Source organism: Xiphias gladius, chromosome 14 (genome assembly GCF_016859285.1).
Source record: "Xiphias gladius isolate SHS-SW01 ecotype Sanya breed wild chromosome 14, ASM1685928v1, whole genome shotgun sequence".
NCBI lineage: Eukaryota > Metazoa > Chordata > Actinopteri > Istiophoriformes > Xiphiidae > Xiphias > Xiphias gladius.
The window spans coordinates 16,107,245-16,128,294 of NC_053413.1; the positions used below are offsets into that span (position 1 = coordinate 16,107,245).

At 41.5% G+C, this 21,050-nt stretch overlaps 2 protein-coding genes across 4 annotated transcripts in view; both read left to right on the plus strand.

Moving 5' to 3' along the window:
- Positions 1–926: 926 nt before the first annotated feature.
- On the plus strand, positions 927–18,183 carry dspa (desmoplakin a). 2 transcript variants are annotated; one of them, XM_040143117.1, is made up of 24 exons: positions 927–1,311; positions 2,682–2,766; positions 3,119–3,237; positions 3,675–3,819; positions 5,934–6,059; positions 6,244–6,297; positions 6,422–6,589; positions 6,777–6,881; positions 6,974–7,069; positions 7,151–7,276; positions 7,554–7,706; positions 7,914–8,068; positions 8,520–8,646; positions 8,783–8,969; positions 9,088–9,335; positions 9,586–9,767; positions 9,958–10,096; positions 10,287–10,480; positions 10,622–10,784; positions 11,147–11,230; positions 11,357–11,464; positions 11,755–11,853; positions 12,005–13,819; positions 14,391–18,183. In XM_040143117.1, the coding sequence occupies exons 1-24, from the start codon at positions 1,055–1,057 to the stop codon at positions 17,613–17,615; spliced, it is 8,160 nt and encodes a 2,719-aa protein (XP_039999051.1). In that variant the 5' UTR covers positions 927–1,054; the 3' UTR covers positions 17,616–18,183. The 2 variants fall into 2 exon arrangements, with proteins under 2 accessions (XP_039999051.1, XP_039999052.1); XM_040143118.1 differs by having other exon boundaries at positions 12,005–12,502.
- A 1,195-nt stretch (positions 18,184–19,378) lies between these two features.
- LOC120798677 (tensin-3-like) overlaps positions 19,379–21,050 on the plus strand; it is a 35,002-nt gene continuing 33,330 nt past the window's right edge. The window contains exons 1-2 of one of the 2 annotated variants that reach the window (XM_040143154.1): positions 19,379–19,576; positions 19,723–19,813. The gene's annotated coding sequence lies outside the window, so the exon portion shown is untranslated. The other variant, XM_040143155.1, reaches the window with a different exon arrangement.

The following is a 21,050-nucleotide window of genomic DNA, read 5'->3' on the forward strand; positions in this document are numbered from 1 at the left end:
ATCTCTACTCTCTCCACTGGGAATGAAATGTGTGGGCTGCTGTATTCTTTAATTATTGTCAGATGGATATGCCACTATCACTTTCCAGGGTTTAAATGAGTCCACAATAACCCTGAAGCTATGATAGAGGGAACAAGGACAGTGCATATTACCCCAGAAATATACTGGGAACCCAACTCTGGCATATCACATATAAACGCATTCGTTGTGAGCCCTGAGGATCCATGAAAGGACAGGGAATCCTCAGCAAAATTAAGAATATATTTCATTTTGTTCATTCATCTATCGCAGGGGGAAATGCACAGTGATCAATTTCACTGTAAACGTGCTAGTGTTTGCCACAAGGTTCATTTTTTAAACTGATCATTATAATAACTAAAAAGGAAGAAAAAAGAAACTAAAGGAAAAGGAAGAACTAGTGTTATTCTCAATACTCAAAGTCAAGTTGAGTGGTGATGTTATTCCAAACACTGTATATATAAATCAGTTCATTCTCATCGTAGATTTCACAGAATGCGAGGCAAAGCTTACAATATAAACAATAGATTACAATTACACAGCTGGTCTCAAAATGTTCCACAGAGGTGATCAACATCAAGTCGTCTGTATAAACAAACAGGAAATGTTTTTAAGACGCAACGCAAGGCTTTATTTACTTTACATAACCAAGGTAACGGCAGAGTAGCCTAAAGAAGAAAGAAAAAAGACATAAAGAAAAAAAATAACAGGTTTGAATGTAATCCGTAATAAATCTACTCAGTAATCAAGGTTATGATTGCAACGTTGTTTTCCATGAATCTTGCAGGAAAGACACGACTGCCCCCCGCACCAGTCTTCCCACACGGGCCAGTGGCTGCAGGAGGGTTTCGCAAACACAGCAAGGTGTGGTTTTCTGTCCTAGCCAAAAAGCGGCTAGCTTCCGTCTATTCACAGCATACCATTATCTGCGCAACAGGAGACGGGGAGGGGAAAGGCGCAAGGTCTGTCCGTTGTCCGGACAGCAGAGCAAAACTCTCCAACTCAGTAAAAAAAAAAACAACAACAACAAAAAAAAATGAGTTTGTACGGCTCCACATCAAAACTGGCCACACTGGGCCAGAGAAGTATGTCTAATTCGCGACCGGATTTGGCGAGTTCGGGTTTTCGAAACGAATGGTTCGTCGGAAACACCGTCCCGGCGGACTACCAGACAGGGGAAAGCGGATACACCTACAACACCAACTACTCCAGGACCTCCGTGCACGGCGGCGGGCTCGGGGGACAGAAGGTGCAAGTGAGCACGGGGGGGAGCGGTGGAGGCGGTGGACTCAGGTAAGAGCCTCGGAAATCGCCTGTTGCGTCCGAAAAGTCTGCCCTTCAGCGCGGAAATGTGCACGTATTCGCCATTAAATGTAGGGCTACGTGTGTACTAAAGTGAGGTTGTAAAAAAAAGAAGAAAAGGGGGGGGTCAGGTTGCTCTTTCTTTCAAAAAAAAAGAAAAAAAAAGGGTAAAATTAGCAAACAAAATTATAACCATAATCTACATACACTACAAATTCATGAAAATGTTTGACAAATACTGTGTCCCCTCTGTCCACTTAAAGCCACGGGCCCTGTTTAGGAATGTTTTTAAGATTAAATGGTTCTTATTTCACATCAAACGACAAATGTCATCAAGCAAGGTTCCAGTGAAACTGCAAAGTCTATTTGTGCTGTAGAGCTACGTGTGGCGACAAGAGCACAAAGTGTAAAGGATTTTTTTTTTTTAGGGACAAAACTGTTCTTTCATCAGTCCAAAGGCTTCCCGGGTCTAGGCCCGTTTGCTAAAAACGTAATTTTATTTTCTTAATAAATGTACAGTACGTAACCCTGGTTGTGTCATTCCTCATCTTTTGCCCAATGTCGGGAATCAGCGTAGAAGAAATGAGCGTGCACACCCCTTGAATGTCCTCCCATTACCATTATTCATCATGATGTTGGTGTCTAATGTTAGAACAGTGATGTCTGTTTCTGTGCCAGAGCTTTTCAGACTATTTTTTTTTTTTATTTAAAAAAAAAAAAAAAAGTTTCTCTCTAAATGCTTAACTCGTGGTGAATAAAAGGTTAAAGGATATTACAGGATATTATTTGAGGTTATGGGGGAGTCGCAAGCTCTTTAAAGACAGGAAGTGTAGAATAGAGTGTTTTGTATGTTGGTAATGACCCATTTCCACGTCCCACAACCCCAATGAATGAGGTTGTGTTGAATTAAAGCAAAAGTTTGTCATTTTCAATCGACTGTTCTTCACCAGAAACAACTTCGTTCTTTCTTTGATTTCCACACATTACTGTTGTTATGCTATGCCATGTTCATTTACAAACCTATTGTGTTATAAATTCAATTTCCATGAAATTCATTATACATTTACCTGCACTGATAACAATTTAGTAACCTACTAACTATATTAAGTTCCTTCCGTTGAATCTTTGCTCATTGAAAGCTTGGGAAATCATCTCAGTGTTTTTGTTTTTTTTTCTCAATGCTTAAATATTCTATTAATGACTTTACTGAACTTCATGTTTCTCAAAAATCTTGAACAACACGCCTTAACCGAAGAAAAATTACCTGTGTGCATATTTAAATGCATGCTTAAAATACACTGCTGTTTTGATTTTTATTTATTTGTTTATTTTGAAATAATCTCTTTATTTTTTCTTTTCAGTGTGCAGGCTATTCAACAAAAATCTGCATTCCTGACCAGCCAATGTCAGGAATACCTGCAGAGAGCAAAGACGACTCTCCAGGGTGTAAGTGTAGCAACAGATTACAATGAACATAACTGAATTCATAAGTTGGTTTTAACCTCTAGTGGAAGGAAAATAATCATCACAATAACAAAATGGCTGCTTAGTGTGGCTGCGAAATGAGATAATCACAAATATAAATTCAGTTAAGGCTGGCATTTTGTTGACTCTACAACAGTATACATTGTGTGTAAGCTTTTCTGTTTACATAGCAGTATAATGATGCCGTAACAGGATAGAAAACTGACATGAAAAGGCAGGATGTGACCTGAAAAGCAGATAATCTCATCAGCCACAATTAAGGTGAAGTATAATTCGGCAGGTTTCAAGAGTTGTTGTCTGTCTGATTTTATAGGGGGGTCCAGGTGTGGAGGTGGAGAAGTTGTTGATCATGGTTGGAGAAATCTTGGACCACCTGAGGGCCTGTGGCCGAGAGCTGCAGCAAATGCGTATAACACATGACATCTTCAGAAAGTAAGACAAGACACTGTGTGTGTGTGTGTGTGTGTGTGTGTGTGTGTGCGTGTGTGTGTGTGTGTGTGTATGAGTGTGTGTATGCCTTTGCAAAATGCAGGTGTACATGAGTTTGTGTGCTGTCTTTGCATGTTTTCATTTGCATGTGTTCATTCATGACTGTGTATACACTTTTGAGTACCCCTACATGCAGCCTAGCACGGGCAGGTGGCACTAAACCGAAATAAAGTTGTAGAGCGACAACTGAATTTCATTGTTATACTTGAACCAAACCATATACAGAGAAAGCATTACTTAGGAGTGGAATGTCTACTGCACATGCTTCTCATTCAGCTGTACTTGCCCACCTGACCTCTTTGAACTCAACAGATCAGGGTGCCCTTGGAAGATTCACAAGGTATTTCCTTTTTTTTTTTTTTTTTTTTACAACTCTACAGTGTAGAACAGTTCCAGAACATGTCCGCTGCTATCCATCAGCAACTTGTCAGTGGTATGACCATAATACGGGGCAGGGGCAGTGTGGGCTCCCTTGAGGGGGGGAGGATCTTTAATGACGCCATGGCCTGGATTGCCCAACAGAAGGTGAGCTCTTCATACTTAAAAGGCATTTAAACACACAATAAAAACACAATAATATATTCTTATTATCAACATGATAATAAGAATAGTTTTTCTTCATCAGCACACATGACAACAAATAGCAAATTAGTGCAAAATCACTCATAAAATGAAATTTGATGTTTAATGCATTGAACTGTTTTTCACTGTTATGCAGCACATCAGACAACACATGTAAAATAAACTTCAGTAATTCATTTCATTATTTTTTAATTACACCTTGCTTGTAATTATTCAGAATTTTGTTAAACGATAATGTGATAATGCTGAATTGTTACCAGCGTCAGTATACTCGTCTGATGCATTCAGTGACCACATCACCCACATGTCTTGGTAAAACTAGGACTCTGTGCCCAGCAGTAGGAATAATTGCACCTGCATGTGTGCATGTGCATGCCTGTGTGGGTGCAGTAGTGTGCACTTTTTTTTTTTTGGGAAGGGAAGAGGAGTGGGGGTGGGGATGCACTTACCCTATCACTTATTCTGACCTCCTGTAACTGAAACTATCTGGACACGCTGCCAAAACCCAATCCTAGAGCGAAAGAGGCCAAGAGAGGTGCAGGAGGATTGAAACAAAGAAGGTCAAAGAGCTTTGCCTTTCAAAAAAGAGTCAGAGAGAGAGGGAGGAAGCAGAAAGCAATAGAGCTAGGAAAGAAGGTGCCAGATACAGAAGCAAAAAGAGAAGTAGAAGTAAAGGAGTGTGAAATCTGACACTCTCCACAGTCAGTTGTTATGGGACACGGCAGTACGGTTGATCTGTAACATGTTCATGGGAATACGCCCTTCTACGCTCTTCCTCCCCAACCCTCCCACCCAACAAAAGACACACCCTGTCATTCTGTCACCACTTCCAGCCTCACCAATCTATATTGCGTCATTCATTTTTCCCTTGTTTTCAGATATACAAACATTTCTTTACACATTTTTTGTCTCAGTCTTATTACTTTAGGTATTGCCTTTTATAAAGCTCTAACTGGAAACGTATCACCTGATGATAGACTGCTGCCATTTTTTATTTTTGTTGACCTTTCTCCATTAGACATTAGCTGTACTGCTCTCAGTCAGTCGGGCTTTCGTAACATGCATGTTGAGCGTAGCTTCTGCCAAGTAATTATGAAGGAAAAGGGAGCGGTAAGAGAACAAAAGACTTGAGAGAGAAGAGAGAGAAAAAAATGCAAGTAAAGAGGAGGGACTGGTTGAGGTTTGTTCCCAGGCAGAGCTCTTATCAAAGCAGAGGGCAGTGAACAAGGGGGGGAATAGTTGGAATAGTTTCCTGCTTAACAACAGACTTAATGATTATATGCTGACACCTGGAGGACAAAGGTAGAAAAGATATTTTTACTAATGGGATAAGGCTGCTGAAATTCTGTTTTTTGTTATCGTCAAACAAATCCCATTGATAGACTAAAACGAAATGAATTTATTCTACTAACAATTATTGCCTGTGTGGCCAAAGCCTTATATATCTTACTTTTCTGTGCCACAGAGCTCCATTAGTGATCAAAAAGAAATATTATATATATATAAACAGATCAATGAGCCACACCATTGCACTGGGTGACATGTTCCTTCATTACAGTTAGTTTGAGTCAATTCCCCATACACCGTCCTGCTGCTATACTTTACTCCACTTTGAATAACATTTGTTAAAAACTACAATTCCCAGCTATTTTAGTACAATTTTCAGAAACTAAAAAATGTATTTGTGACCTGTTTTTAAAAATGTATGTATCAAGTGGGAACGAGTTGACTTAGGGCCAAGTGTCACAGACAGTGTTGGGAGGTCAGAAAACATTGTGAGATGGACTGTACGTGTTGTTGGTTTTGGTCTTCTAATGGAAATTTGTTGACAATAAAAAAAATAAGGAATAGTGGCAGCCTTATTCATTTCAACTTGCATATACATAATATATTTGACTTCATAAACCTTTATGTTACCGTAACCTACTGTATGGAGTAATGTTCTTTGAAATGTGTTATTTTCCCTCATCTGAGGTTGGTTTTGAAATTGTAATTGTCTGCGGCAGTTATTGTATTTTAAAAGGAATAAACTGTGATTCTGCATTGTGCTTTTGTAGCGTATGATTGAGACAGCGCCGTGGGGGGATGACTCAGCCACCATAGAAAAGCAAATCCTAAACCACAACAAAACCCACAGCTCTATCCAAAGGAGCCAGGAAGTAAACCGTGCCAGAGATGAACTGGTAAGTGGTCCTTCTCTACCATGTTTTTAAAATCTTCTTCGTTGCTCTTTAACTTTTGACTGTTTTAGACCAATGTTTATTCTTTAGATATCTTGTTTGTCAGGAAAATGGTCATCTATGCATCATACCTAATGTAGCATGCCCTTATTTATAACTGAGCAAAAGACAAAATCTCTTTTTTTAGAGGGGCGACAAGTACAACCTCTCCGTCCTGGATCAAGAATGGGAAAGCTTGCAGGTAGAACCAAACTCTTACAAAAAAGTTGATTAGTTTGTCAAAATCAGCAGCTTTATGCATTACCACCATTGTTACTTAAAAAAAAAAAAATCGTATTCATAAATTTACTTTGTGTCCGTCTCAGAAAATGTCTCACAACCGTATGTGTCAGCTGCGTGAGCTTCAGAGCATCATCGAGGAGATCTCCCGAGCCATCATGTGGGTGAATGAGAAAGAGGAGGAGGAGCTCGTGTTTGACTGGGGAGACAAGAACATCGACCAGTACATCCCCAAGAAGCAAGAGAGCTACTCAGTAAGGATCTCTGGCTGAACTCTACTTTTACCCTGGTTGGGTGTTTCTTTCTTAGTTCATGGGTCTGATTACACATTTACATTTGATGTGTTTTTATTTCCTTTATCATTAAAATCTTTGTTACACATCTTGCCACTCAGAGACCACATTGTAGCCGTTTGGGTTCCTTACTTTCTTTTTCTGACAGAGGCTGATGAGGGACCTGGAGGAGAAGGAGAAGGATCTAAACAAGCTGAAGGTGAAAGCAGATGGACTCCTGAACAACAACCATCCTGCCTCAGATAAGATTGAAGTAAGTTGTTTTGTTTTTTCTGGGTGGTTTTCCAATCTCAAAAAGAAAACGATTCAGTGGTTTTGTACTGATAACTCTATTTGCGCCCACAGGCCTACATGGATACGTTACAGACCCAGTGGAGCTGGCTTCTTCAGATCACCAAGTGTATCCATGTTCATTTGAAGGAGAATGCTGCCTACAGCCAAGTAAGTGCTCAGACCTGCTCTCGCTTTCCCCGGTATGTTTTCATATGAGCACTAATCAAAGCTTTTTGCTGCCATCTTCAGTTTTTCAAGGAGGCCAATGAGACCTATTCGAAGCTGCAGAAGGAGCATGAGACTATCCGAAGCAAGTTCACCTGCGACAAGAAAACCCCACTGGATAACCTCACTGAACTCCTGAAAAGCCTGGAGGTATCATTATACTCTGTTAGTCTGGGAAATACATATTTCCCTGCAGGTGTGAGGCACAAGACATTCTCGCAGTTTGTCCTGTTGAGTGACCTGGGTGAAAATAATTTCCGTGTCTGATCACCTGGTTAGATGAGTTTTTAAACAGAATAAATTGAACGCTTCTGCATTTATCTTGTAGAGTATGGGAGTTTAAATGACAAAGGAAATGTGACTACTGATTGTTGCAGTGCACAGTGACCCAGTTAAGAACACGTATCTTATTTTTTCATGTTCACAGAAAGAGAGGGAGCGAATTATGGAAAATAAGAGGCAGGTCCAAAGTCTGGTCAACAAGTCTAAGAGCATTGTCAGGCTGAAACCTCGCAACCCTGAGGAAAAGAGCAGCAGCCCTGTAATAGTCCAGGCCATATGTGACTTTAAACAGGACCAGGTGAGATATCTGCTCTCTCTCTCACACACACACACACACACACACACACACACACACACACACACACACACACACACACACACACACACACACACACACACATACATACACAGACACAATAAAGTTATATAAAGTTTAAAAAAAAGTGAAATACTACAAGTATATCTCAGTGTTTCTTCTGTTTGTATGTTCTGTTTTACGCTACAGAAAGGGATTTTAAAAGGGAATGAGGGCATCCTCAAGGAAAACTTGCAGCGTAGCAAGTGGCTTGTGACAGGACCTGGAGGTTTGGACATGTTGATTCCCTCTGTGTGTCTGCTTATCCCCCCACCAAACCCGCTCAGCGTTGGCCTCGCCAGCAAGTAAGAAACATACAGTGACAAAAAAAAAAAAATATATATATATATATATATATATATATAATATAATATAATATACATATTTTTTTTTTTTTTTTACTTTGTCCAATAGATTCTTAAGTTTTTAAAGACTAAGAAATAAGTGATTATTCTCAACCCATGGAGAAGCAAGAAATCATTCAGTTCAAATGAAAATGTGAAAATCAAATTTTTTGCATCTGATAAATATTACTGTACCTACTGGGTTTTTCATGTAGTGCCTGTATAAGTCTTAAGACCTCACATAACACTTTTAAAATGAAACGGAAACACTGTAAGCATTCGTTCATGCTTCCATATTACCGAGTCCTGATGTTGAGCCGTTTAGTCTTTATGTCTGTTAGGTTTGTGGTTTCACTTATACTGAGATCTACCTTAACTTCATGAGGAAATTATGGCTTGTTCTGTTCCCTAGGAATGAGCAGTATTATGAAGCCATCATGGCCATCTGGAATCAGCTCTACATCAACATCAAGAGTCTCATCTCATGGCAGTATTGCCTCAAAGACATGAATTACATCAACTCTCTCACTGTCAGCATGGTAAGATATCACAGAGAACTTCTTAGTTTTTCCTTTAAAATTACTTATTGTTCTCATAGCACACAAAGCGGAATTAGACTTTGCTCATTTTATGTTTGTCTTCTGCATAACCCTACCTCTCTCCGTTGTCTGATAGCTGTCCAAGATGCGTCCTGAGGAGTACCGCAGTATCATCAAAAGACTGGAGACTCACTACCAAGAGTTCCTGCGTACCAGCCAAGGTTCTGAGTTGTTTGGGGACGAGGACAAGAAAACCATTCAGGCCCACTTCGATGACGTCCAGAGACACTATGACACACTGATTATCCAGCTGCCCGCTTACAGTGAGTGTAAAATGTCTTTACCTTATCCCTAACTTGTCACTCCTATAAATTTGCAAAAGTAGTGTTATTTTTTCCACGTAAAATTGATATTCTTCAAATTTTCCATCAAACAATTAAGGGGATGAAGGGGTGAAGCTTGAACGCCCAAAACAGCCTTCGGCATCCAAGATTCACAAGACCGATGAGAAATACGTCAATAATCAGCCTGCCCCGACCAGTTTAACCCTCAGCCTTACCCTGCTCAGTAGTCTGCAAGAAATTCGACGCAGGCTGGAGCTGGCTGAGTCTGGTCTCACCAGTCATCTCCATGTTACCCTGGGGGACAACAGTGTGCACGAGTGCTCGGTGCAGATCCAGAAGCTGCAGGTATATAACTATTCATTTATTTTTCTTTGTAATTAAAAGTGAGGTTCATCTTTGCTAAAAACCCCATTTCCAAATTTTGCAAAATAAAGGTGTAATATAACTGTAAATATTCAAAATCTTTCTGTGCACAGCATACCACAAGAAAATGACATGTTAATTTTCATAAAGTGCTTTGTTTAAAAAAAAAAAAGAAAAGAAAAGAAAAATAAAAAGGTTGAATTTCACTTAATATCACATATTTGATTTTCAGAATGTGGACCAAGATTTGGACTCTATTCATGATGAGTACCTGCGCCTAAGAGAAAACATTATAAAGCAAATGGAAGGGATATCTGCGGACTCCGAGCAAGCCAGGTTCCTCCGCTCTGAACTGGAAATCATCAACCAAAAACTGGGAGGCCTGCAGGGTCTCTATTCAGCCTACCTTCAAAGGTACATTATTTTACTGTAATTACACCACCTTTTTATTCATTCCACAATGTTTGAGTAAATACTCTACAAAATAAAGTAAGTACTGGGACCAGAACTTTAGGCATTGTGCAGCTGTACTGATTACCAAGTAAAGTCACTTTTCTTGTCATTAACTGTTGCGCTTAGTCTAATGACCGTGTGTCTTCAACAGACTGTTGGCTCTTAAGGCCTTGCTCCAGAGCCTTCTCCAGGCCGAGGATATCATTAAAGTCCATGAGGCCCGGCTCACTGAGAAGGAGACCACTTCTCTGGACCTTCGAGAAGTGGAAAACTACCGGAGCACACTAAAGGTTTGACACACTTTCCATCTTTAGTTTACTAAACTGACATGTTTTGCTTTATAGTTTGAAGATTTGTAAAAAATGTAAAATCATTTACAACAGTTATAAAAGTAATTCATTAGTAGTACCTACTCAGTTAATTCACTTGTAATTAATCTTTTGGAGGGAAATTTAATTTTTTTGCATTTCTCTATTAAAGCAAATGAAGAGTGATCTGGAGCAAAAAAGGGACCTGCTGACAGCTATGGAGTCTGACCTGACCAAAGCAATGCACTGGAATGGTCAAATCTCTGAGTCCTTCCACAGGTGTGATGTGGACTTGTCCAAATACTCAGACCTGGTGTGTCAGATGTCTGACCGCTGGCGCCGTATCCAAACCCAGATTGATAGCAGGTGTAGTAGGATAGTCTGTACATGCACGCATTTCTTCAATACCTCTGAATATTTTTCCATATCCTCCGTTTGTCATTGCTGGTAACTACATTAAAAATATCATTTCATCCCTTCCTCTGCCTCCCACTCTTTCCTCCTCAGAGTGTGGGACTTGGAGAAACAGGAGAAACAGCTAAGACATTATCAGCAGAGCAGCACTTCCTTGGAACAGTGGATAGACAATGCCAGGAAATGCCAGGACACCCTTCAGATGGTTAAGCTCAGTGACATCCAGACCCTAATGAACCACCTCAACCAACAGAAGGCACGTCTTTCCTTGTTTACATCAACAAATTAGAATCAGTAATATTTAAACTGAATTGATTTGTCTTTGATTTGATAATATACCCTATTTACATTTACTTTAATTGAGATGCTGACAGCCATGAGCATTAGTGTAGGTGTGTGGATTTTATACATTATATAGCAGCGTAAGTGGAACTTGTTTCGAAAATGTCAGTTGTATCTCAGATGATTTAAGAGATTTGACTTACTAGCTCTTGAAATCAAAAAAATTAACTGAAAAAAAAAATGTTTTTGTTGATTAACCACTGATAATAATTTCACTGGAATTCTTGTCTAATAAAGTAGTGAAAGTCCATTTAATGCCCCTTTCTCACTGCACAGGCACTTCACACTGAAATTAAAGGAAAGAAGGAGAAAGTAGAGGACGTACAGAAAAATGCAGACACTTGTGCTGCATCCATAAAGGTTGGCAGTCAATTTATGTGCAATGTGTTCTTCCAGTTTAAAATATTTTCACATATACTGCCAAGCTCGTACACAAGCAACTATGGTACAAACTAGTGAAGTTTATCTTGTGTCATGTGTTTATAGGACTATGAGATGCAGCTGGCTTCCTACAGTTCAGGCCTGGAAACTCTGCTTAATATTCCTATCAAGAGAACAATGCTGCAGTCCCCCGCCTCTGTGGTCAGACAAGAGGTATGAGCACTGATTTGACATTTAGTCACACTAATCAAATTTTCACGTATGCATTTGGCAACCAAATCATACTAGTTGTTACATATTAAGCGATTGTCATATGTTTATCATGTCTTTGTTAAATATCAGTTAAACAGTGGTTATTTTCTGTTTTTTTTATACGCTCATGGAATGTTGCCGAAAGGAGGTCAATCCCTTAGTTGCATGTGTCGATGAAAGATATAACTGGAATTTTATTAACCCCTCAACATTTGACATCAGTACTCATCCAGTAATTTTAATTCCATCAGGCGGCTGACCTCCAGTCCCGCTACATAGAGCTTCTTACCCGCTCTAGCGACTACTACAAGTTCCTAGGGGAGCTACTGAAGAACATGGAAGAGCTGAAGGTAAGTATTGGATTTGTTTGATGCCATTTATCAGTCATTGATCATCGTTATCCTAACAAAAGGTATGATAAACATAAAGATAAATGAACAAATAGGTTTGTTTAACAATATGAAAGTAAGTGACGGAGGCTTTTTGTGTTGCTGTCCTCAGATCAGGAACACCAAGATTGAGATGCTGGAGGAGGAACTGAGGCGTCTGAAGGAGGACCTCCAGGATCATAATCAGAAAAACAAGTCTCTGGAGGATGATTTGGCCCGCTACAAGCTGGAGCTCATTCAATCAAAAGATCAGCTCATTTCTATTGAGGAAATTAAGAGAACCACAGCAATGCAAGCTAATGCTGCCAGGGATAGCCTGGACAGCACACACAACCAGCTTCAAGATCTTAATGACCAGCTGACCCGCATTAAATACCAGCTGGATGAGGAAAAGAGGAAAAGAAGGCTGGCAGAGGAGCGCTACACCAGCCAGCAAGAAGAGTATGAGGCGGCTGTTCGTCGCAGACAGAAAGAACTGGAAGAGCTCAACTGGACCAAGATTGACTTAGATAAGACTGTGAAGGACAAGGAACGGGAACTGGAGAGAATGAAGATACTACTAGAGGAGGAGGTGACACGTCGACGGAATGCTGAATCAGATATCTCAAAGGTAAGAACTCAGTGCACCCAGGAGATTAATCAACTTAAGCAGACATATGAGACAGAGATCCATGTTACCAAGACCACGATCCTGAAAGCCTCACAACAGAAAGAAGAAGACACAGCAGAGCTGAGACTGCAAGTTAACAGACTCACTGCTGAGAAGAGCGATTTAGAGGAAGAGCTGAGGAGACTGAGACAGTCCATTGCTCACACAGAGGAGCAGAAAAGCAGAGCAGAGCAGGATGCCAGCCAGCAGAGGGCCTCAAAGACACAAGAGACAAGGATACGCAGTGAGCTGGAGGTGCAACTGAGAAGCCTCAAGCAGCAGAGAGGAGAGGATGAGGTCAAATTAAAGGAAGCCACCAAAAACAATCAGGAAAAGTCCAGGCAGATCAGCATGCTTACATTTAACCTGGATGAGGAGGGGAAGAAGAGGAGAGCTCTTGAATTGGAAATCAGTCACCTGAAACAGGCTGAGGCAGAGCTGAAGGAGAAGAACGCCTCCTATCTGGAGGCAATCAACAAGCTTAGAGTGTCTGAGCAGGAGGTCCGCATCACCCGAGAGGAGCTGGAGAAGCAAGCCAGTGAGAAAACCAAAGCTGAGCAGAGTTCTGCTAGGCTGCAGAGCCGTATCAGGGAACTTCAGTCCTCTCTGGATGGGATGGAGGCTGAGCTGGAGAAGCAAAAGAAGGCAACCCAAGAGGAGTTCACACGTAGAAAGAGAATGGAGGCCGAGCTGGAGAAGATGACACATACCTGCAGAGAGCACACCACCACAATTAAAGCACTGAAATCTGTTCAGCTTGAGGTTTCCAACTCTGAAAGGAAGTTTGAGCAGGACCTGAGAGCCCTCCAGGAGGCTCTGGACAAGAGCCTGAGGGAGCATAAAGTTACCAAGGAGGAACTGGCAGCTGTAGCAGCTGAGCTGAAGACACTGAAACAGAAGCTCCTGCAGGAACAGGCCCGAATTCATGAACTCAACCACCGTAATGAGAGCCTGTATAAGACCATTGAGGAGAAGAGCCGCCAGCTTAATGAATACACTAATGAGATTGAAAAGCTGAAGACTCTGACACAGAACCTGACAAAGGAGAGACTGAGGTTGGAGGAGGATCTGAGGGCCGTTAGACAGGAGAGAGATGAGCTGAAGCTTTGCAAAGACACTATTGATGGAGAAACTGCCACTCAAATCTCAGCCTTGCATGTCCAGCTACAAAGCAGCACCAAGAGGACAGCGGAGCTCCAGACTCTCATCAATGACCTGACCATGGAGAGAGAAAAGCTTAAATTGGAAATAGACAAATTCCAAAAGCAATCGATTGAGGTATTTTTGATTGCATTGAAGGATCATCTCAACATAATCTAATTAATTTTTTCGATTTTGCATGAATGGTTATAGGTGCATTAAAACTCATCCTGATTTCCAAGTAATCCTGCTGTATTTCTGACGATACTCAAGGCAACTTATATTAAGAGTTTTGCATGAAATTGGCTTCTTTGCAAATGCTTTTGCTTAGATATGCATGCTGTTCACCCTTTTACTTTGCACATCATGTCACTGAACTTTACTCATACTATAACCACAATTACTTTATTAAACACTGTATCCTAACAGATGTTAAAAAATGTATGTACACATCTCTGTGCATATGTACAAAATCAGTTATATCCAGCAGTACTGAAGGACATGAAATTGGATTTTGATTTCACAAATTAAAGAACTGACAATTTTATATATTGAAGAGCACTTACAATACAACATGCTTCCAAAAAAATGTATGTGTACTTCATATGTACTAATTAATGGATTAGAGTTGTGGCTTTGTGCATATGTGGAAATAACACTTCAGCATTTTTGTACAGACTTAAATAAGTATGCTCTTATCTCTCCATAGACATCCATCATGGTGCATGAGTCCCAGAGCCAATACAGTGAGCTGCTGCTGGAAAAGGACAGTTTGCTATCCAAGCTTAAACTGCTGGAGCAGGACAAGAATCGTCAGCAGCGCATAGAAGAGGAGCTCACTCACATCAAACTCACACTAGAGACTGAGCTCCGCAACAAACAGCGGCTGCAGGATGAAAAGAATTCTGTCCTCAAGGATTTCAACTATATGAAGAGTCAGTATGAGCTGAGAGACAGCCAGTTTAGGCAGTGTGAATCAGGCAGAGATAAGGCTGATCGCGAGAGGCTCTCCCTGAAGAATGAGATCGAGAGGCTCATGAGGGAGCTCAAGAGTGTTGAGGAGAAGTACAAGAGCCGACTTCTGAGCTCCGAAAAGGAAGCATCAGACTTGGCTCTCAAGAGAGATGCCCTGGAGAGAGAGATACAGAGGCTACAGCAGAGACCTAGCACTCTGAGCAGGCAAACCCAGACAGATGAGAAGGTCCCAGCAATTGATCCATCCAAGCTGATTTTTGATGGGGTGCGTGCCAAAGTCACAGCCCACCAGCTTTGCGACTGTGGTATAATCAGTAAAGCCACTCTAGACCAGCTCCTAAAGGGACAAAAAACAGTGAATGAGGTGGCTGTGGACATCCACCTCAATTTAAAGGGTACTGGCATTATTGCTGGTATGACAACGTGTTCTCAAGGGAAAATGCCATTCAATGAAGCCAAAAACAAGAACCTCCTGAGCCCAGAAAGCACCCTCATGCTTCTGGAAGCTCAAGCAGCAACAGGCTACATAATGGACCCCGCTTTTAATGAAAAGATGCCTGTGGATACTGCCTGTTCCAGAGGGATTGTAGACACAAAAGACAGGGATATCTTGGCGAGAGCTGAAGCAGCTAGCACAGGCTTCAAAGATCCATACACTGGCAAAGTGTTATCTGTTGGTCAGGCTTGCAAACAGGGCCGCATAGACAAAGACACAACCATCCGTTTGCTGCAGGCTCAGGAGTCTGTTGGAGGCATATTGGATCCTGTTCTGAGTGTGTTCCTTCCAAAGGATGTGGCCTTGGATCGCAATCTTATTGATGAGGAGCTGTACAGGGCTTTGAACAAAAAACCTACCTGCTACTTGGATCCTTTGACAGGAGAGAAAATAAGCTATAATGACATCAGGAAGAAATGTACAGTGGAACCTGTTTCTGGTTTGCTTCTGCTCCGTGGTTCAGAAAAGCCCCTGACAGTAAGGGGTCTGCGTGATACAGTTTCTATCTCAGACCTCATCAGTTCTGGACTGCTGGATGAATCTGACTTGCTGAAGCTCCAGCAGGGCAAGCTCACTTGCAAAGATGTTGAAGACAAGCTGAAGTCCTATCTCTATGGCTCTACCTGTATTGCAGGTATCTATGATGAGGCCAATGACCAAATCCTGCCTTTCTATCAAGCCATGAAGGAAGGCCTGCTCATGAGAGGAACCACCCTGGAGCTTCTTGAGGCCCAAGCTGCTTCTGGCTTCATTGTTGATCCAGTCAACAATGTCTTCTTGACAGTGGAGGAAGCCACAAAGAGAGGACTGATAGGGAAAGAGTTTAAGAATAAGCTCTTGTCTGCAGAGAAGGCAGTAACTGGATACAAAGACCCGTCCACAGGAAAGACAGTCTCCCTCTTCCAGGCTATTGAGAAAGATCTTATTGAAAAAGGTCATGGGATCCGTCTTCTTGAGGCCCAGATTGCCAGCGGTGGGATTATTGACCCCAAAAAGAGCCACCGCATTGATGTCACTGTTGCCTATGAAAGGGGTTATTTTGATGAGGAGATGAATGAGATCCTAACTTATGAAGGAGATGACACAAAAGGGTTTTTTGACCCTAATACAAAGGAGAACCTGACATATCTTCAGCTGAAGGACAGGTGCATCACAGATGAAAAAACAGGCTTAATTCTCCTGCCACTCAAAGACAAGAAGAAGACCCAGAAGTCACAGGAAAGCTGTACCAAAGTCCACCGCAAGAGGCGGGTTGTGATTGTTGACCCAGACACTGGGCTGGAGATGTCAGTGAGGGAGGCCTATCACCGGGAGCTGATTGACTATGACACCTTCCTGGACTTGTCAGACCAGGAATGTGAGTGGGAGGAAATAAGTATTAAGGGGTCAGATGGCTCTGCACGTTTGGTGGTAGTGGATAGGAAAACGGGAACCCAGTACGACATCCAGGACTGTCTGGAGTGTGGTATCATTGACCAGAAGTCTTTGGATCAGTATCGTGCTGGAACGATAACCTTGACCCAGTTGGCTGACCAAATTACCAGCAGAACTAGCAGCACTGAGATGACCCTTTCAGCCAGCAATGTCGCTGACATGGTCAGCTGCAGCAGCCCCACCCAGGTCACACCAACCTCTCCTACCGTCCGTAAACGCTTCAGCAGTATTTCTATTACTGTCTCTCCCCCTGAGATGTTTGATGACCACAGCCCTGTCGCAGCCATATTTGACACAGAGACCTTGGAAAAGATAACTATTCTTGAAGGGCTCCGAAGAGGCATAGTTGATACTATTACAGCACAGAGGTTGCTTGAGGCCCAGGCGTGCACAGGTGGTATTATAAACCCTGCCACTGGCGAGAGACTGTTGCTGCAGGATGCTGTCCATCAAAGCATCATTGATGAAAGCATGGCTAGTAAGCTGAAACCTGCCCAGAAAGCCTATGCTGGTTTTGAGGATGTGAAGACTAAAAGAAAGATGTCTGCAGCAGAAGCAGTAAAGGAAACATGGCTACCTTATGAGGCAGGTCAGAGATTTTTGGAGTTTCAGTACCTGACAGGAGGCCTAATTGAGCCTGGCACTGGACGTCGCATTACCATTGAAGAGGCTATCCGCAAAGGGTGGCTTGATGGTCAAGGGAGCCAGAAGCTTCAGGATACACGGAACCACCACAAGAACCTGACTTGTCCCAAGACGAAACTGAAGATCACTTACAAGGAAGCCATGGACAGCTGCATGGTGGAGGAAAGCAATGGTATGAAGATGCTGCAGGCCTCCTCAATGTCCACTAAGGGAATCAGCAGCCCTTACAATGTCTCTAACCCTGGATCTCGCTCTGGATCCAGGGCTGGTTCCCGAGCCGGCTCCAGGAGTGGATCTCGTAGAGGCAGTGTGGATTACTCCTCTACTTACTCCTACAGCTTTTCTTCCAGCAGTACCACCTACAACTCCAACACTCACTCTTAATGCACTGCACAGAAAAAGAGTAAAACTAGAATAGGCTTAATACTAGCAGCTCCTATGCAATTTGAATACTTTTTTAACTGTTTGCTTTCTAAAAGTTTTTCTGCTGCTTAATTGATTTTGGGAGATTTGTTCAGATACTGAATCTGATTCATTTAAATGTTTTGATTGTTTGCAGTTTATGGCAGTTTGGTGTTTGAATATTAAGCATAATGATGAGTTTAATTCATGATCTTGTTCCAATGCATACATTTTGAATAAATATATTTGTCATAGCTCATTTTAACACATGGCTTTTTTAGAATGTAACATTGTGTTATTTTAAAATATGCTTGTTGACCTAAACTTCTGCATGCCATCAAAATTATTTTAGCTATTTTTTAATTCTTAGTTTATTTCCGCTTGATTCATGCATTTTTCCTTCTTTTAATTAGAAATAACCTTTTTGTTAATTGCAAATGCTGAGTTTTAGCTTAAAATACTGACTTGATTAAGTATTTTTCCACTATGAATATCCTTTGCCACTAAAATGTTATTCAAGGGATTTAAAAATAAAGTTGTCACAACAATGCCTATTCCTTCCTTCCTCCATTCATTCATTCATTCATTTACTAGCTAGGTATTTGTGTTTTGCAGTAAAAGCTGGAACAGTTCACTGTCTAAGCAGAAGCTAATGCAGGTCTTTGTATCAAAAGCAGTATCCATTGTCACCTATGGATGGTGCTAGTTGTCATACTAAAACTGTTTTACAAGCCTTTTACGTTTTAACAGAGGTATGAAAATAAAATAGTAGACTTTGGACGCAGTATAATATTAAAAGGTCAGCAGTGTTACTAATTTTAACAGCCATAATGTGAATTTCTCTTGCAATTTGTGAACTGTTATATTTGAAATTTGATAACTTTGGTCCCACTTGGTCTACATGTGAACAAACTTGGATATTAACCAAACATCAAATATATATTATCAAACAAGTCTCTCTTGTGTCCTAAAGTTAAACTGGCAGCCTGTAACAAGCATCAATGGAGATTATGACATTTCAATACAATAAACAGACCTGTCAGTTTAATAATAATAATGAATGATCGTTTGAAGTAATAAGTAAATTATTTATGAAGTTATTATTCTTGAAACCTAACTTTACTGTTGCCAACATATAGGCTATACTACATGTAGACTTTATATTGGTCATTGTACTATTGTACCATAGAGTAAAACAGCTTTAATTATTTCCAGTTTAGTTATTTAGTTTTTAACATAAAAAACAGGGCATCAAAGCCCTTTCAGACAAATTTGTGATTTGAGGCTAAATGAATAAAACTGATTTGACTTGACGCACATCAAGTCTTTGTTTTAGGTGATGAGCTGGTGGATACATATTTTTAAAAAGTGGTAAAAATTGAATTGCACCTGTACATGTTTCTGTTCAGCTTACAAACATATGTCCACAGACTTAATAGAATTATGCTCTGTTGAGACCTTATGGTGTTGAGACGCATTTAAAATTTCAGATCTTATAATGTTAAGGTCCAACACCAAAAAGCTAATTTTATTACTACTTGTCCAATTCTCACTTGTGAAGGAGCTTCTGGGGTGTCCTATACGGGTGGCTGGAGGAAGTTTGTCTGCGTGTGAGGGGTGAGGGTGAGAACAGATGGAGGGAGGCAGGGGGAGGAGGCCACAGACACGGGAGGCAGTGTGAAAGGGGGAGGGAAAAAGGGAGACAGCCCTGGCGGCGCAGTGGGAGGACTATACCGTGCCAGGACTTGTGGTGGCTGCAGCGGCAGCTCGGACTGGAGGAAGTGTGTCGAGGGGCTGAGCAGCAACAGCGTAGGCAGCAGCAGCAGCAGCAGCAGCGGCGGCGGCGGCGGCAGGTCAAAAAAACCGAGCAAGGGGCTTCCATTTGTATCGCCGAAAAAACCGCCGACAAGGCCGAGGAGTGCACCGGGTCCAGCGGGGACAAAGTGAGCTAACAGGAGCGCCTGTGAGATTCAGGCTTGAGCGCACATTCCAGCAGAGGAAAATGAGCCTCCCAGCCTGCTCGAAGCCTGTATGACGGGCTGAGGGCTCTTTGACTCAGGACTTTACCCCGCTCTTTCTCTTTCAGCAGCTTTGACTTACAAAGGGAACCAGAGCGGATAAAAAAAAAACCAAAAAAAAAAAACCCAGAAGAGTCAAGTACTTGCTCTGAGTTTGAAAAGGTAAGGCACAGTGTCTGAACTTTTCCACGGTCAATCATTAGCAGGGAGGGTTTTAAAGTCGGACTGGTCAGTACTTAAAAGCAGGATTAGACTTGCACACACTAGAGTTCCTTTCAAACTTTTTTCCTTCTCTTCAGCCCTTTGCTTAGTCACATTTCATTGAGTTTGCTCATTTATTCAGAACATCAAAACAGGGCACCACTCTGTGTTTACTTTGGCTTTGAGCTTTACTAAAACCAAGTGTGTGTGTGTGTGTGTGTGTGTGTGTGTGTATGTATGTATCTATGTGTGTGTGTGTGTGTGTGTGTGTGTGTGTGTGTGTGTGTGTATGTATGTATCTATGTGTGTGTGTGTGTGTGTGTGTGTGTGTGTGTGTGTGTGTGTGTGGATGGATGACTGCATGTGTGTATGCGCCGGCTCTTTCAGCAGGACTCTGAAGACAGAGAAGCGTCATTCAAACTGAGCAGGCACTGATCTTGTGATGTTTTTTCCATTTTTAATGTGAAAGAGTATCATTGAAAACATTTGAATCGAACTCCCCAAAGCTTGGCCTGACTTTCTTTGAGTCTTTGTAGTTTTTTTAGCCTTGTTGTCTTTCTCAATTAATTGTGTTATGCAGTAGCTATAATTTGGGGATCCTTGCTGTTGTGGGCTCCAGTGTGTACTGGAGACCTTTTATAATGTGAAACATATGGGGCCATTCTTGTGGAAGACTTGTGCCCAGTAGTCTATAGAGCTCCAAAACAAACAGACCTACTTTGTCCTTTGTTGACTGTTTGGACTGCCCTGCTGATGGATAAATGATGGAGACAAACTGATAGAGAGAGTATGGCTTTTTTCTTTGAGCTACAGCTGCTGCGAGGTATTTGCAGCCCTAGGGCTATGCTTCTCAGGCAGCCATTGTTGATGACATGTATGAGCGTCCTTACATCACAGCAGCTACAGCCCTCTTCACCTGAATATCAGTTCCTCCCTTTCCCTGCTTGAAAATCAGTCACACACCTGCATGTACACCCTCTTGCGCACCTTTCCTTCAAGCAACATAAACCATGCAGGTTGTTCCGAACATTTTTCAGGCTAAACTCTTTCAAGATTAGCTTTAATTACAGACCAAGTGAGACAGGAGAAACATTTTTGAACTGGCAATTACAGCTTTTGTTGCCGGTTCTATTTTGAGGTTGGAGCCATATGAACAATATCTCTCCCTCAAGGCGAAAGAAATGTGCGTCAGAAATCC